Raw genomic sequence first — 12738 nt, 5'->3', positions numbered from 1 at the left:
CAAGATTCCTCTGGGGAACAGATAATGTGAGGAACAGATTCGTTGGGTGCCCCTGATTAAAGCTTCATGACTTGAGACATTCGGAGATCGAGTCAACAGCCAGAAGCTACCCGACAGAGGTAGTCCAGACGTACACGTGAATAGAAGTTTTGCTCTAAAATTTGTAACTGTGATGATAAATATGATGAGATCAGATCGCGCGATTAGTCTGTCACGGCGTAATAGATTTGTTTGTTGTGGAAGACGTCTTCAAAAAAGAAACGCAAAAGATCGTGTCCTTATTCAAGTACGAAGAAGGTATCCAAATTAACGGAAAACCTCAAAAGTATTTAGATCAAGGTGTGAAGAAAACGTAACTATAGCGATGTCGCTCGCTTTCTCCGGTTAAATTCTGACCGGAAACGAACTCAGTTTGTGAAACTGCATACTTTCGAAAAAAGATCGCTCTTTTAGGAAAGGTTTTTATTTGTTGCCTTAACAACTAATAATCAGAATCTACAATTCCTAACCTTTCACGAAATAGATATACTTTATTGGGTTTTTTTATGAAACGTGTGACCGTAAAGCAGCAAAAACGCGAGGTTGTCATTTGGGATACACTTAAACCTCAATCAAGGTTGAAAATTGCAGGGGGGCAATAGAAATTACACAGTAGGAGTTAGTGACAATACAGCGATGATATATATATATATATATTTTTTTTTTTTTTTTTTTTTTTTTAAATTTTCCTACTGCATGAAGCCTTGACAACAAATAATACTTGTTCCCTAAGATATCTTGTCTTTGTTCCGCTGTTCCCTGGATCAAATAAGCTGTGTTCCCTTATTCCCCAAAACCCCGGGATAAACCTTAGAAGTGCATAATCTTTGCTAGAGGTTAGACAACCGAACGTTGGAAGAGGTAGTACTCTGCTCACAAAGTGTAGCGGCCATTAGTAAATCACACCTTACATCAACTTGAGTAATTATTCAAAGCCCAGGAAAATCAAGTATGAATATAAAGCCGAACGCTTTTCCTACTCGCGTTTTGTGCCATGTTTGCATTATACCTAGTTTATTGAGAGCTTTTGAGCAGGTGCATTTTAAATTTATAGACCATTCCACGGTTAATTAATGACGCCATCTTGGTTGGGGGGCAAACACGGCTAAAAATAGAGTAAATTTAGGGGATTTTGGCCGACTTAGAACCGCTGGACATTTCTACTGAGATTATTTTCATAAAATATGAAGAAGAGATTCAGGCTTCAACGACACTAAACGAATTTTTAACATTTTATTACAATCCTTCTAATCAAAATCACGCAAATTGCCGCGAAATTAGAGGCAATATGAGAAGATTTATTATTCGAATTTACGGACGTTCTTTTCAGCGGCGCTACAGGGGTTCAGAGTCGGCTAAACTCCCATAGATTTACTATAAATTTAGCCGTGTCTGTCCCCCAGCCAGGATGGCATCAAAAAGAGTGGAAAGGTCTATTTGTACCCAAATTAGGAAAGGAAGCTATTATTCCAGAATACTTAATCCTTTCGAAGCACTTTCTTCGTCCAATCAAAGGTGGGTTGATCCCAGGAAGTTATGACATTGTCGAAATATATAAAATTAACACCATGTATAAATCTGTTAAAAGAGTTAAGAATCGTTCAAAATTCAGGCAACCACACCTCGTGAAATTCTAGCAGGGAGATTTTTTGTGCGATCGACGTTTTGACAACACAGAATGGCGAGTGTTCTGCAATCCAGGAACCTTTTCATAGTTGTCTTAGAAGTCAGCGCGTTAATTGTCTTGAATCTTCTGTCCCTTATGGGAAACACCTTGGTTTGTAAGTCCGTATACAGAAACACACGATTGCGAACAACAACGAATCTTTACATCATCGCGCTGGCAATAAGCGATGTACTATCGGCTGTATTTGTAATGCCGTTTGTTACAGCTGTTCTTGCTGGCGGCCACTGGATTTTTGGTGAAGTTATTTGTAATGTTCTTGCTTTCTTCAGTGCGTTTATCATCTACGTTTCACCAGTGACAATGGGACTGACAGCCCTCAATCGTTATGTGCGAATGTGCAGACCAGACCTGGAATATCAGAGGTTCTTTTCAACGAAAAAGTCATTGACACTTCTAGTGTCTGTTTGGGTGATTGTTGCCTGTTACAGTGGCCTCCCAAACATAGTTGGTCTTCGAAAGAACACGTTTTTCCCGAATATTGCCTCATGTGCCATTGATCATCTCAGCGAAAGTGGTAGACTGATACACTATTGTATCGTTGTCTCTTTGTTCTTGTTAACGCCTTTAACCATCACCATCTTTAGCTACGTGAAAGTTGCGAAAAAATTCCAGCACCACAAAACTGAAATTTCATTCTTGCGACAAAACTCGCCGATCATCAGTGCCCGAGAGATAAGAATTAGTAAATCTCTTTTTGTAGTTGTTTTTGCTTTCATGATCTGTTGGGTTCCCTTTTGGATCATTGTCCTTTTAATGCGCTTCCATTTGGTTGAAAAGCTGCCACGAAATGTGAAGCTCCTATGTTTCTTTTTCCTTTACTTATCCAATACGATCAATCCATTAATTTACGCTGGTATGAACCGTTGTTTCAGAAGAGAATTCCGCAAAATTATTTGTGAGCGTAAGAAGAAAGTTCGGGTTCGCATAACTAATGAAACTCCTCAGATAAATACATGTACGAATAATGTTCCACAAGAACTTGAGGAAAGGCATCTTGGTAATTTCACTATCAGTAATGCTTTAAGTGTTGATCACGATAAAAAAGAATGAGGATTGCATTTGGCTGATGTGTCAAGTTTTTTATTGAAACTGTTTATTGTGAAGATTTTGGGTCGCATTATCGCTAATGATTCATTTCTCGGCAACACGCGTAACTTCCCACGATGATCTCTCCGTGAACTGAGCATTTAGGTCAGTTCTTATAGGTTTTGTAACCCTTTTGAAGTTTAGGCTAATATAACATATGTAATAGAAATACCGGAATAGAAGAATATATAAAATAATATACAAAACGAAGTTTAGTAGGTTCTTTATTCACATCAAATCAAAACTATAGTTTGTCTTGCAGTTTGAGCGGCAGGTGATATTAAATGGGATTTTATTTACTCTCGCCGTTGGCGATTTCCTCACTTGAGTCATTTACGCCTTCAAAATTTGTAGTTTCTATTCATCCGATAATTGTAAATTTGGCAAGAATAATGAGAATATTCCAAAGTGTCAGGGTATCTTGTGGGACATTTTACTTACCGTTCTTAGATGGTTCAATATTTTAGGAAACTGCCTATCACTTCAAAATTGCATCTGCTTAAAACCAATTATATAACAACTCTAAGCAACAAAATTCTTGATTTTTAATAGAAACCTTTGTCAATATTAATTAAAATTAATATTGTCAACTACAAAGATTTTCGATTAAATAGATATTAATGTAGTTCCAATTGTTCTGGTGAATACCACAGCTAGCCCAAGCTCCTAGTGCAAAAAGACTTTGCACCGTAATATTAATGTAATGATGATATATAACAGTTCAAAAGATGGAGAATAAATTTAATTTAAACGACTTTCATTAGCTCAATTGTGTGTTACTTGTGTTTCCTTTGCGTTTGGTGCTATTTGTTGGTGATTCCCGCGAGTTCATATTTATGTCCCCATCCTCTATCCAATATATTAGGAAACTCGAGTTCCAATTGCCTCCGGATCCACTCCAGAATATCGGCCATAAATACTGAATGAAGGCCCCGGTAACTCAAAATTCCATAAGGCCCTTGACACACGGTCACAAAACACATACGTTCCTAGGGTGCATTCTTTTGGGAGTATCTTGACTATTCTCATACACGGAATATCAATTTGCAAAAGAACACATATTATGAAAACGGAATACTATTAGCGAAGGTGACCTGGGAACTATTGTATCTGCGCATGCGCCAATTGCGTTAGTATGGCGAGTGGAAAAGGTTTCCCGAAAGTTTGGAACACGAAATGTTGAAATATGGCCATACGTACCATTTTTTTTGGCGGTTTTCTCGATTTTTCGGTTTGCTTCATTTGCTGAAACCTTAACGGGGAAGATGACGAAGAATTTTTTGTACTTGTGAGTGCTTTGCGTAGTGCAAATGTGTTCCCATATGCTCTTCTTCTTGATGTCGACTTAAGGACGTTCGCGCTAATTGTTTGTGCGCAACGTTACTGCGCAGGTAACGCGACTGTAATATGTCACGAATTACTTCGAGCATTAGTGAAGTTGAGGTTTTAAAACCATTTGGAAAAACCGTGGACGATAAGTCTTGCACAGCGTTGGATCAGAGAAGATCGTGATCAATCAAAATTGATTTAAAATATTTATGAAAGTCAAGTAGACTACTGCACGACTGATATTCGCGAGGTTTTATCAGTCGTGCACTAGTCTACTTGACTTTCATACAAATTTTTCAAGCATCAGTTAAAATAACATGGCGACAAAACGCCGATGAAAAAATTCCAGGCCGGCAAAAGAATGGCACATTTATTTCCGAATCATCATGAAACTTCAAAGAGAAGTGAGAGGGAGGATGGAAAAGCTCTAGAAAAGGTAATTGATCAAGTAGACTCGTTGCTGAAAGTTTGGAAAACTCGAGGACGAACCAGTGCGTAAATTTAATGGGGCTATTTCTTTTTAATGTTTTTATTACCCTACGAACTTAAGTTCAAAGTGAACGCATGTTTTTAAATTTCTTTTTCCTTACTTTCGTGAAAATTGAGGAGTATTTTCGTCCTCGTCCGCTTGAATAATGCGGACCTGCGTGGAAAAAATCAGAGATTGAATTTCACAAAAAACACACTCCAGAGGATGAGCATGACGGCAATGGAGAGATATTATACAAAACACCAACCAAATGAAGATGACCCCTGCTTAAAACTTCGTTGCTATTCTCGAGAAAGGTCTTTTTTTCGGTAAAAACCTTTCATCTCTTCAACGATCAATCCTCTCTTGGGTTCCAGTCCTTGTCCGACAGGTCACGCAAAAGCGTGACAAACGAACTTTTTCAAGAGCTTTGCAAAATCACATCGATTTTACTCGTTCAGATCATCGGTGACCCCCATTTTTTTAATCATGAATCACTTACTTTACTTACTATCTACAAAATATGATGAAATGAAAAAATTCTCACCGTAAGAAGTTATCTTTTTTTAAGATTTTCTTTCCTCGTGCCATCGAATTCCGGTAGTGGTTGCAACGGATAGAGCTTACGAAAACGCTCGTCGAGGATGAACTCTACTGTTTACCACATCCCTAGCGGCATACAATTATCTAAAAATCTCACTCCTAAAAACCTATGCACGGAAACTTTCACTCGAACAGTTTATTTTTATGATTTTCGATGGATGAGCAGTTGAGCCTACATCTCGCTAATATGACCGATTTTTCGAAATTAAGGCATTTTTCCACTGCCATTTTCTCCGAAACAAAGTCGGTGACCCCCATTTTTTTTTTCATTTTTGGAGTAAGTACTTTATGACCTAACTCTACGCGAGAAATGAAGAAAATCTCACCGTAGGAAGATTTTGGCGCGAACGTCCTTAATTGATAAAAGCTTCGTGGTTTTTGCCCAAATTGACCAATTAATGCCAACGTCATTTCTTTTGACCAAGCGAGGGCACTTTTTTTTATATAGCCGGTAAAGAAACAGAAGAGAGGCCAGCTCAACCGCATCTACAGTAGACCGTTTGCATCGCTATTTCATTCAAATGTTTACAATTTTCAAGCCGCCAGCGGGCGACCAGCCGACCCCGTATCATTTCCCGCCAAAACGTTCCCAAAACAACGCATATTCTGCCTATTCCGATTGAACCACATTCCGGTCATTCCGTTCATTCGACTGAACCAATCTTGAAGCCAAGTATCATTCCTTCTTCTACATCAGCGTTGATGGGGAACAGGGGTGTAGCGCAATGGTGAGAGCGTTCGCCTCCCACCAATGGATAGGCGGATGTTATTCCATTCACTGTCGCGCAGAACGTTCTCAATGTTTATTCTAAAGGAGTCAAGGCTTAAGTCCTGTAGCTCAGATACGTAAGAAAGATAGAAGTTCGAATGTTTATAGTCACAGAGGAGGTCGTTAAAGAGTTGGAAAGATTAATGTTTATCAATGTCAGGAGATCCTAGAAGACCAAGTTTAACATACTGAAGGTGAAATGTGGAGCTCCGGCTCTCTGTGATCTGAACGTGACTTGTGCGACCCATTTTAATGTTGGAGTTGTTACAAATAATCTGTCATGTGGAATTCAATATTTCCGGAAGTATGACTTTCGGGTATGAGCTTTTTAGGTGGCTGGCCTGTTTATTGGACCAGCTGCTTTCGAAATCAGTTTTCCGCTTGAAACCATCCACCTTTAGAGATCTAGGCTGAATTGTAATAACCCCTTTCCGGTCTTCACGCTCGCTCGGGGCCCAAATGGCCCCATAAACAAAAAGCGTCACGAAAAAATTGAGTTACTTCCGGTTTTCACCAAACTTGGTGTGTGTAATTGTGAACATAATAAGCCAATCATCTACCAAGTCTTAGCCTGGAATCTTAAGTAGGTCATATACAACAGCCGTCACAAGTAGTAAGAAAATGGCCTTCGATCTTGTAGATGCTTGGAGAGTCTTAAATCCGAATAGTCATTTATTCCTTTGGCGTCGAAAAAAAAAACTGAAATTTCATGCCGACTAGATTTTTTCCTCATAAACCAAAGTCTCATGTGCAATCCTAAGAGTGCTAGTATTTCTGTCGACGTCGGCTACCAAACAGATCATTCACTAATGGACACCAAAATAGCTTTACATTCTATTCCAAGAGGTCCGAGTTTCTGGAAACTTAACACCTCCTTTCTGAATGAAAATGATTATATAAGCCAAATTCGAGCTGTTACTAAAGAAACTCACGAGGAATATCGACATGATAATACTTTGAACGACGCTTTGTTGTGGGAGATAAAAAGTTTAAGTTAGAGAGAATTCAATAAAGTATGCTACTACAAAAAAAGCCAAAACCGTACGACGGGAGGAAGAACTCGAGAAGGAATTAACACCTTGCAACATCTAATGGACTCTCAGAATGAAAACAACGAAACTTACAAAGAAGATACTTTCCATAATTTAGAGACTAAAAAAGGGAATTGGAAGAAATAGTTGAGTACCGGACAAGAGGTTTAATTTTGAAGCCAGATGCAGGTGGTTTAATGAAGGTGAAAAGAACACCAAATATTTTTTTAAATTTAGAAAAAAAGGCATCATAAGCAAGGAACCATCTCTCAACTGAAGCAAGCAGATGATAATTTTGTAACAACAGAGAAAGAACTATTAAATCAATTTGAAACTTTTTACAGGGAACTATACCGCTCTAAAATTTGTAACTGTGATGATAAATATGATCAGACATTTTTTTGTAGGAATCAACACATAAGAAACTTAACCAGTATGAGAAGGATATTTGCGAGGGCCCCATGACGAAAGAGGAATGTGTTTAAAAGGCACTTAACAAAATGGAATGCGACACTTCTGACTACCTGCTTAATTAACTCCTTTAACTATGCTTATCTCCGTGGGCAATTGTCTGTATTTCAGAAACGAGGTATTATTAAACTTATTCTCAAAAAAAGACACTGAACTTTACTTTGTTAAAAGTTGGCGTCCAATGTCTTTGCTTAACTGTGATTATAAAATAGCCACCAAGGCTATCACCAATCGTCTGAAATGCGTTCCTCCTAAGCTTATTGATAACGACCACGGACTGGTTTTCTTTTAAAGGTAGATTTATTTATTGGGGAAAATATTAGACTAATTGATTCCACTGTTAACTACACAGCGTTCGCAAATATTCCATGACTTTTGCTATTCCTTGATTTCGAAAAGGCTTTCGACACATTTCAGTGGTCAGAGTGGTCGTTTATAAAAAAAAAACTTTTCGACGATTCAATTTTGGCCCGAGTATCTTCTACAATAGCTGCCCTCTCTCGCCTTATTTGTTTATTGCTTGTGTGGAGCTTCTAGTGGAAGCAAAAGACTTCAAATCGGCATTAAAGCTTCACAACTTGAGACATTCAGAGATCGAGTTAACAGCCAGAAGCTACCCCGCAGAGGTAGTCCAGACGTACACGTGAATAGAAGTTTTGCACGGCAGGAACAAGGAAAATGTTTTGCACTAGACAGAACATTTGTTCCCATAGGAAAAACTTGGAATCTGTTGTTGACGTATTTGGCATCGGACGAGGCAAATTAGCAATGATTGGTTGAATTCAAAACGTTGCGCATTGTGGAACCTATGGAGGTGCCAGTCAGAAAAAAAGGCACGTAGAGGATTGGAAAATGTACCAAGTAGCTCCAAATAGAACTCCAAGTGCTGTCTGCGCGCCAGTTGAATTTTCCTGAAGTGCTCGCTGCTCGGAAGACAAGTTCGGTCATTGCTCGCGCTCGCGAAATAAGACAGTGCCCACATGCTCGTAAAGAAGACCATTCGTTACTCCTAGTGTAATAAATCAAGCACGCCAAAGTAAACGCTGCCTGAAGCTGGCCATTTAAATTGGGCAAGAATATTCTTAAATCACTTTTAAAAGTCCCCATTTTCCCGACCTATCCAATCGAACAGTTCGGCAATCGAACCCAATCGAACACCAATCGTTCGATTGCCGAACTCAATCGAACGTAATCGAACTCACAATAAAATTTTGTCAATCGAACACAATATACATACATATACATACATACATACATACATACACACACACATACACACATACATACACACATACATACATACATACATACATACATACATACATACATACATACATACATACATACATACATACATACATACATACATACATACATACATACATACATACATACATGCATGCGTGCATGCATACATACATACATACATAACTTTATTTCGATTCGGAATTTTTTAGAGTAGCAAAGAAATATGCTAGTATCTCCGAATGTAATCTAAAATAACAATGCAAATTACACAGTAACAACGATATTAAATTACAATAGCTTAGATTATAATATTACGATAAAACTAAACAAAAGTATGTACAATGAGATAATCGAAAGTTCGATTACCGAACGATTGGCCCACGGAATAAATTTCGCCGGGCGTGATTCTAAGATCAACACAAGCTGGCAAACAGCATTCTTACCGGACACTCGCGAACAGTTACAAGTTACAAGTTACAGTTACAAGTTTCTTGCCTACTACGTTGTTTTGATCTTAAGAAAAAAATTGTTTTACTAATTGTTTTGTTATTTTTAGAATCTATGTTGACAAAATTATTTTCTACCGACATTATTGCTGTTACGCTGGCGACTGCTCTCCTCGTCGTCTCCACGTCACTCTTGGCCACTCTGGAGAACCTGGAGAGAGTAATGGTTGCAGCTAGGTCCCTTCTGCTTATTATAATACTAATTTTAAACACAACTGCCTGTGTTGCTGTTGTTGAAATGGTGCGATTTTTCTCTGTTGAGAAGCATTTCCTTTTAACAGTCACAGTACCTTAACAGTCATCGAAATTGCCTTTTGCAATATGATATTCAGTTCCTGGTTATTCAATAAAAGGTGACAATGATTATATTCCACGTGTTTTACTCAGTTTGAGGCGTCAAGAGACAATTGCATTGGATTAGTTCGATTTTGTTCGATTATATTGGTTCGATTGGTTCGAAAATCGAACTCACAGCAAAATAGGTGTTTGTTCGATTGCCGAACCCAATCGCACGATTGGAGTTCGATTGGTTTTTTGTTCGGTTTTGTTCGATTGGATAGGTCGGGCATTTTTCAAGATTTTCCATTTCAAGAAATCTCCTTTTCACAGGAAACTTTTCGAGATTCCCATTTGGGAATTAAATGGGAAACTTTCCCACTCATGGGAAAAAATTGGGACAAGAAATTACTTTTGGGGGTAAATTTTGGGTTTTTATTGGGAAAGAACGTCTACTTTTCTTTTACATCCCAATATTGGGAATATGCTGTGAACGTTTTCCCAAGTTATACCCAAAGCTGGGAACAATATGGGAAAAGTTCCCAATTTATTCCTAATATTGTGAATTATGGGGGAACATTTCCCCAAGTTATTCCCAGAATTGTGATTAATATGGGAACATTTATCCAAGTTATTCCCAGAACTGTGAATAATATGGACAAATTTCGCAAGTTATTCCCAGCATTGGGAATGATATGGAAACCGTTACCCAAGTTATTCCCAGAATTGTGATTAGTATGGGAACATTTATCCAAGTTATTCCCAGAATTGTGAATAATATGGACACATTTCACAAGTTATTCCCAGCATTGTGAATGATACAGAAACCTTCACCCAAGTTATTCCCAGAATTGTGATTAGTATGGGAACATTTATCCAAGTTATTCCCAGAATTGTGAATAATATGGACACATTTCCCAAGTTATTCCCAACATTGTGAATGATATAGAAACCTTCACCCAAGTTATTCCCAGAATTGTGATTAGTATGGGAACATTTATCCAAGTTATTCCCAGAATTGTGAATAATATGGACACATTTCCTAAGTTATTCCCAACATTGTGAATGATATAGAAACCTTCACCCAAATTATTCCCAGAATTGTGATTAGTATGGGAACATTTACCCAAGTTATTCCCAGAATTGTGAATAATATGGACACGTTTCCCAAGTTATTCCCAGTATTGTGAATGATATAGGAACCACTTTACCCAAGTTATTCCCAGAATTGTGAATAATGTGGACACATTCCCCCAAGTTATTCCCAAAATTGTAAATAATAAGGGATTATTTCCCCAATTTAATTCCCAATAGTGTAACACAGATAAATGAAAATAAAAGCCTTTATTATGATGATTCTATAGATTATAGAAATATCCTCCACGTTTCACCGGCCTTGTTCCAAAAGGAACATGAAGCATCAATGTTAAGAATTACACACTCCATGTCAGCACTTTATCCACTCAATGAATACTGTACCACTATCTTTCCCACTTTGTTTGAGGGTTAATTGGAGGACTTCACTCGGAATCTTGTTCATTTTTCTTCAATGTTTCCAGCGCCATCTTGTATAACGAGTGAGAGACAAGACTGGAACTAGTGAGCCGTTTTCATTTTGGCCAGCAGTCTCCACGGCAAGCTCTTAACGATTTTGGCGGTAATCGGCGGCTTTATTAACGTTTGTATCAACGCTCACAAATTTGTGATGATTTTTTGTTTGTTTTACTCTTTAAATGCTGATCCAAGGCAGGGAAATGCTTACAAGAACTCAAGTAAAAAGGTAAGCGTTAACTATAGGCGAATAACATTTGATTTGATGCCTTATTGTCTTCAAAATGACGATTTACATGTAGAGTACCTTCAAGTCAATTTTTCTGGCAAGGATACTTAATTTGGCTTTTTAAATGCTATAACCCTGCAATAATTGGTAAACCTTTTAACAAGAAAAATGAAGTTTTGGATCAAATGGTGAAGTAAACCATTTTGTATAAAAGTGCTCATACGGCGAATTAATTGATGTATACGATTGACAAATGATTCGTTCTGGTAAATGCTGTCTCTTTTCAATGCAGAATCATAAATGCCTGAGAAAACTAGGTATTATTGACGTTTGTAAGAAAAGAGAGCTAAATTTGAGTCTACACTTCACACACTTTAACTGTAATTGATTGAAATGATCACGAATCATCATTGAAGTATTTACACGCATATATTTGTATTTTAGTTACCATGAAAGAAGAAGATACACTTCCTGAAGAAATTCTTTGACGGGACAGCAGGAAAAGGTCCTTTACAGCAGAGAAAAATGCTTAGCAGCCAATTCTGTTTCCCCGACCGTTTATGGTTTGATGTATTTAAGGATGACTCTTTGCGGACTTGTTATGGTTCTGTGGTTTATCTGAAATCTTAAAAAGCCCTTTTTGTATTTTAAATTTAAAACAAGAACCCAATCCAAAGATTTTGACCTGAAGGTAACTGCTTTGAAAGCAATTATTTTGTATTCTAATTTTTTGTGTGAGTCATGATGGTAACTGTTAGCTTCACTGGAACGGTGTCCAGCACATTTCTGATTTGCTGGTTGGAATATCATTTTACAGGAGCAGGTCACTATAACCTTGTTTCTTCCACATGTGCATTTCTACTTCTCAGTTATTTCAGGTCAATTCTTGATTTTTCTGACCTCGTTCAAGAAACATGAAAATTTTCATGTTTCACTCTCCCACCAACGCAGTACCACAGTTTCATTACAAACTATAATTTTGTTTACTCGTTCAATAAAGTTTCAGCACTTGTAATGTCCAAAATTTCTGTCTAATTCCAAGTTTTTATTACTTATTCCAAGAAATTTTAATCTAATTGATGCACAGCTTGGAATTATTCCAAGTCTGAATTTCCTGTGAAAATTCACAATTCTGTTCCTATGAAATTTCCAGGAATTCCTAGGAAGTCCCAGATTTATTTTGCAAGGGTGTGAACTATTTGGGAGTATTTCCCCACATTAATTATTTGAAGTTCTGATCAAACAACTCAACCAATTTTCCCAAAAAGAACAGAAACATTTTCTGATCCATTGCCTTTGGCTTATATTAAGTGTTTCCAAGTGTAAAATGCATTGTTTGCATTTTAAAGACACAGTCCAAATAATGGGCTGTCATAGTTACATTTATGCCTTTTGGAAAACCAACTGACAAATTTTGTTTATAGAGTGCAATGTGAAGTGCCAG

The 12738-nt window shown here is 37.6% G+C and overlaps 1 protein-coding gene across 1 annotated transcript; it reads left to right on the top strand.

Annotated features, from left to right (window-relative positions):
- The first annotated feature begins 1575 nt into the window (after positions 1 to 1575).
- LOC137977379 (melatonin receptor type 1A-like) lies at positions 1576 to 3670 on the top strand. The gene has a single exon (XM_068824603.1). The coding sequence runs from the start codon at positions 1718 to 1720 to the stop codon at positions 2774 to 2776; it is 1059 nt and encodes a 352-aa protein (XP_068680704.1). The 5' UTR covers positions 1576 to 1717; the 3' UTR covers positions 2777 to 3670.
- The last annotated feature ends 9068 nt before the right edge of the window (positions 3671 to 12738 follow it).

The sequence above is a fragment of the Montipora foliosa genome, chromosome 1, assembly GCF_036669935.1.
Source record: "Montipora foliosa isolate CH-2021 chromosome 1, ASM3666993v2, whole genome shotgun sequence".
Classification (NCBI taxonomy): domain Eukaryota; kingdom Metazoa; phylum Cnidaria; class Anthozoa; order Scleractinia; family Acroporidae; genus Montipora; species Montipora foliosa.
The sequence above is the reverse complement of the archived record's forward strand: the minus strand, read 5'-3'. Positions and strand labels throughout refer to the sequence as shown.

Coding starts and splice junctions, on each gene's coding strand:
- LOC137977379 (XM_068824603.1), top strand. CDS start 1,718: ATGGCGAGTGTTCTGCAATCCAGGAACCTTTTCATAGTTGTCTTAGAA.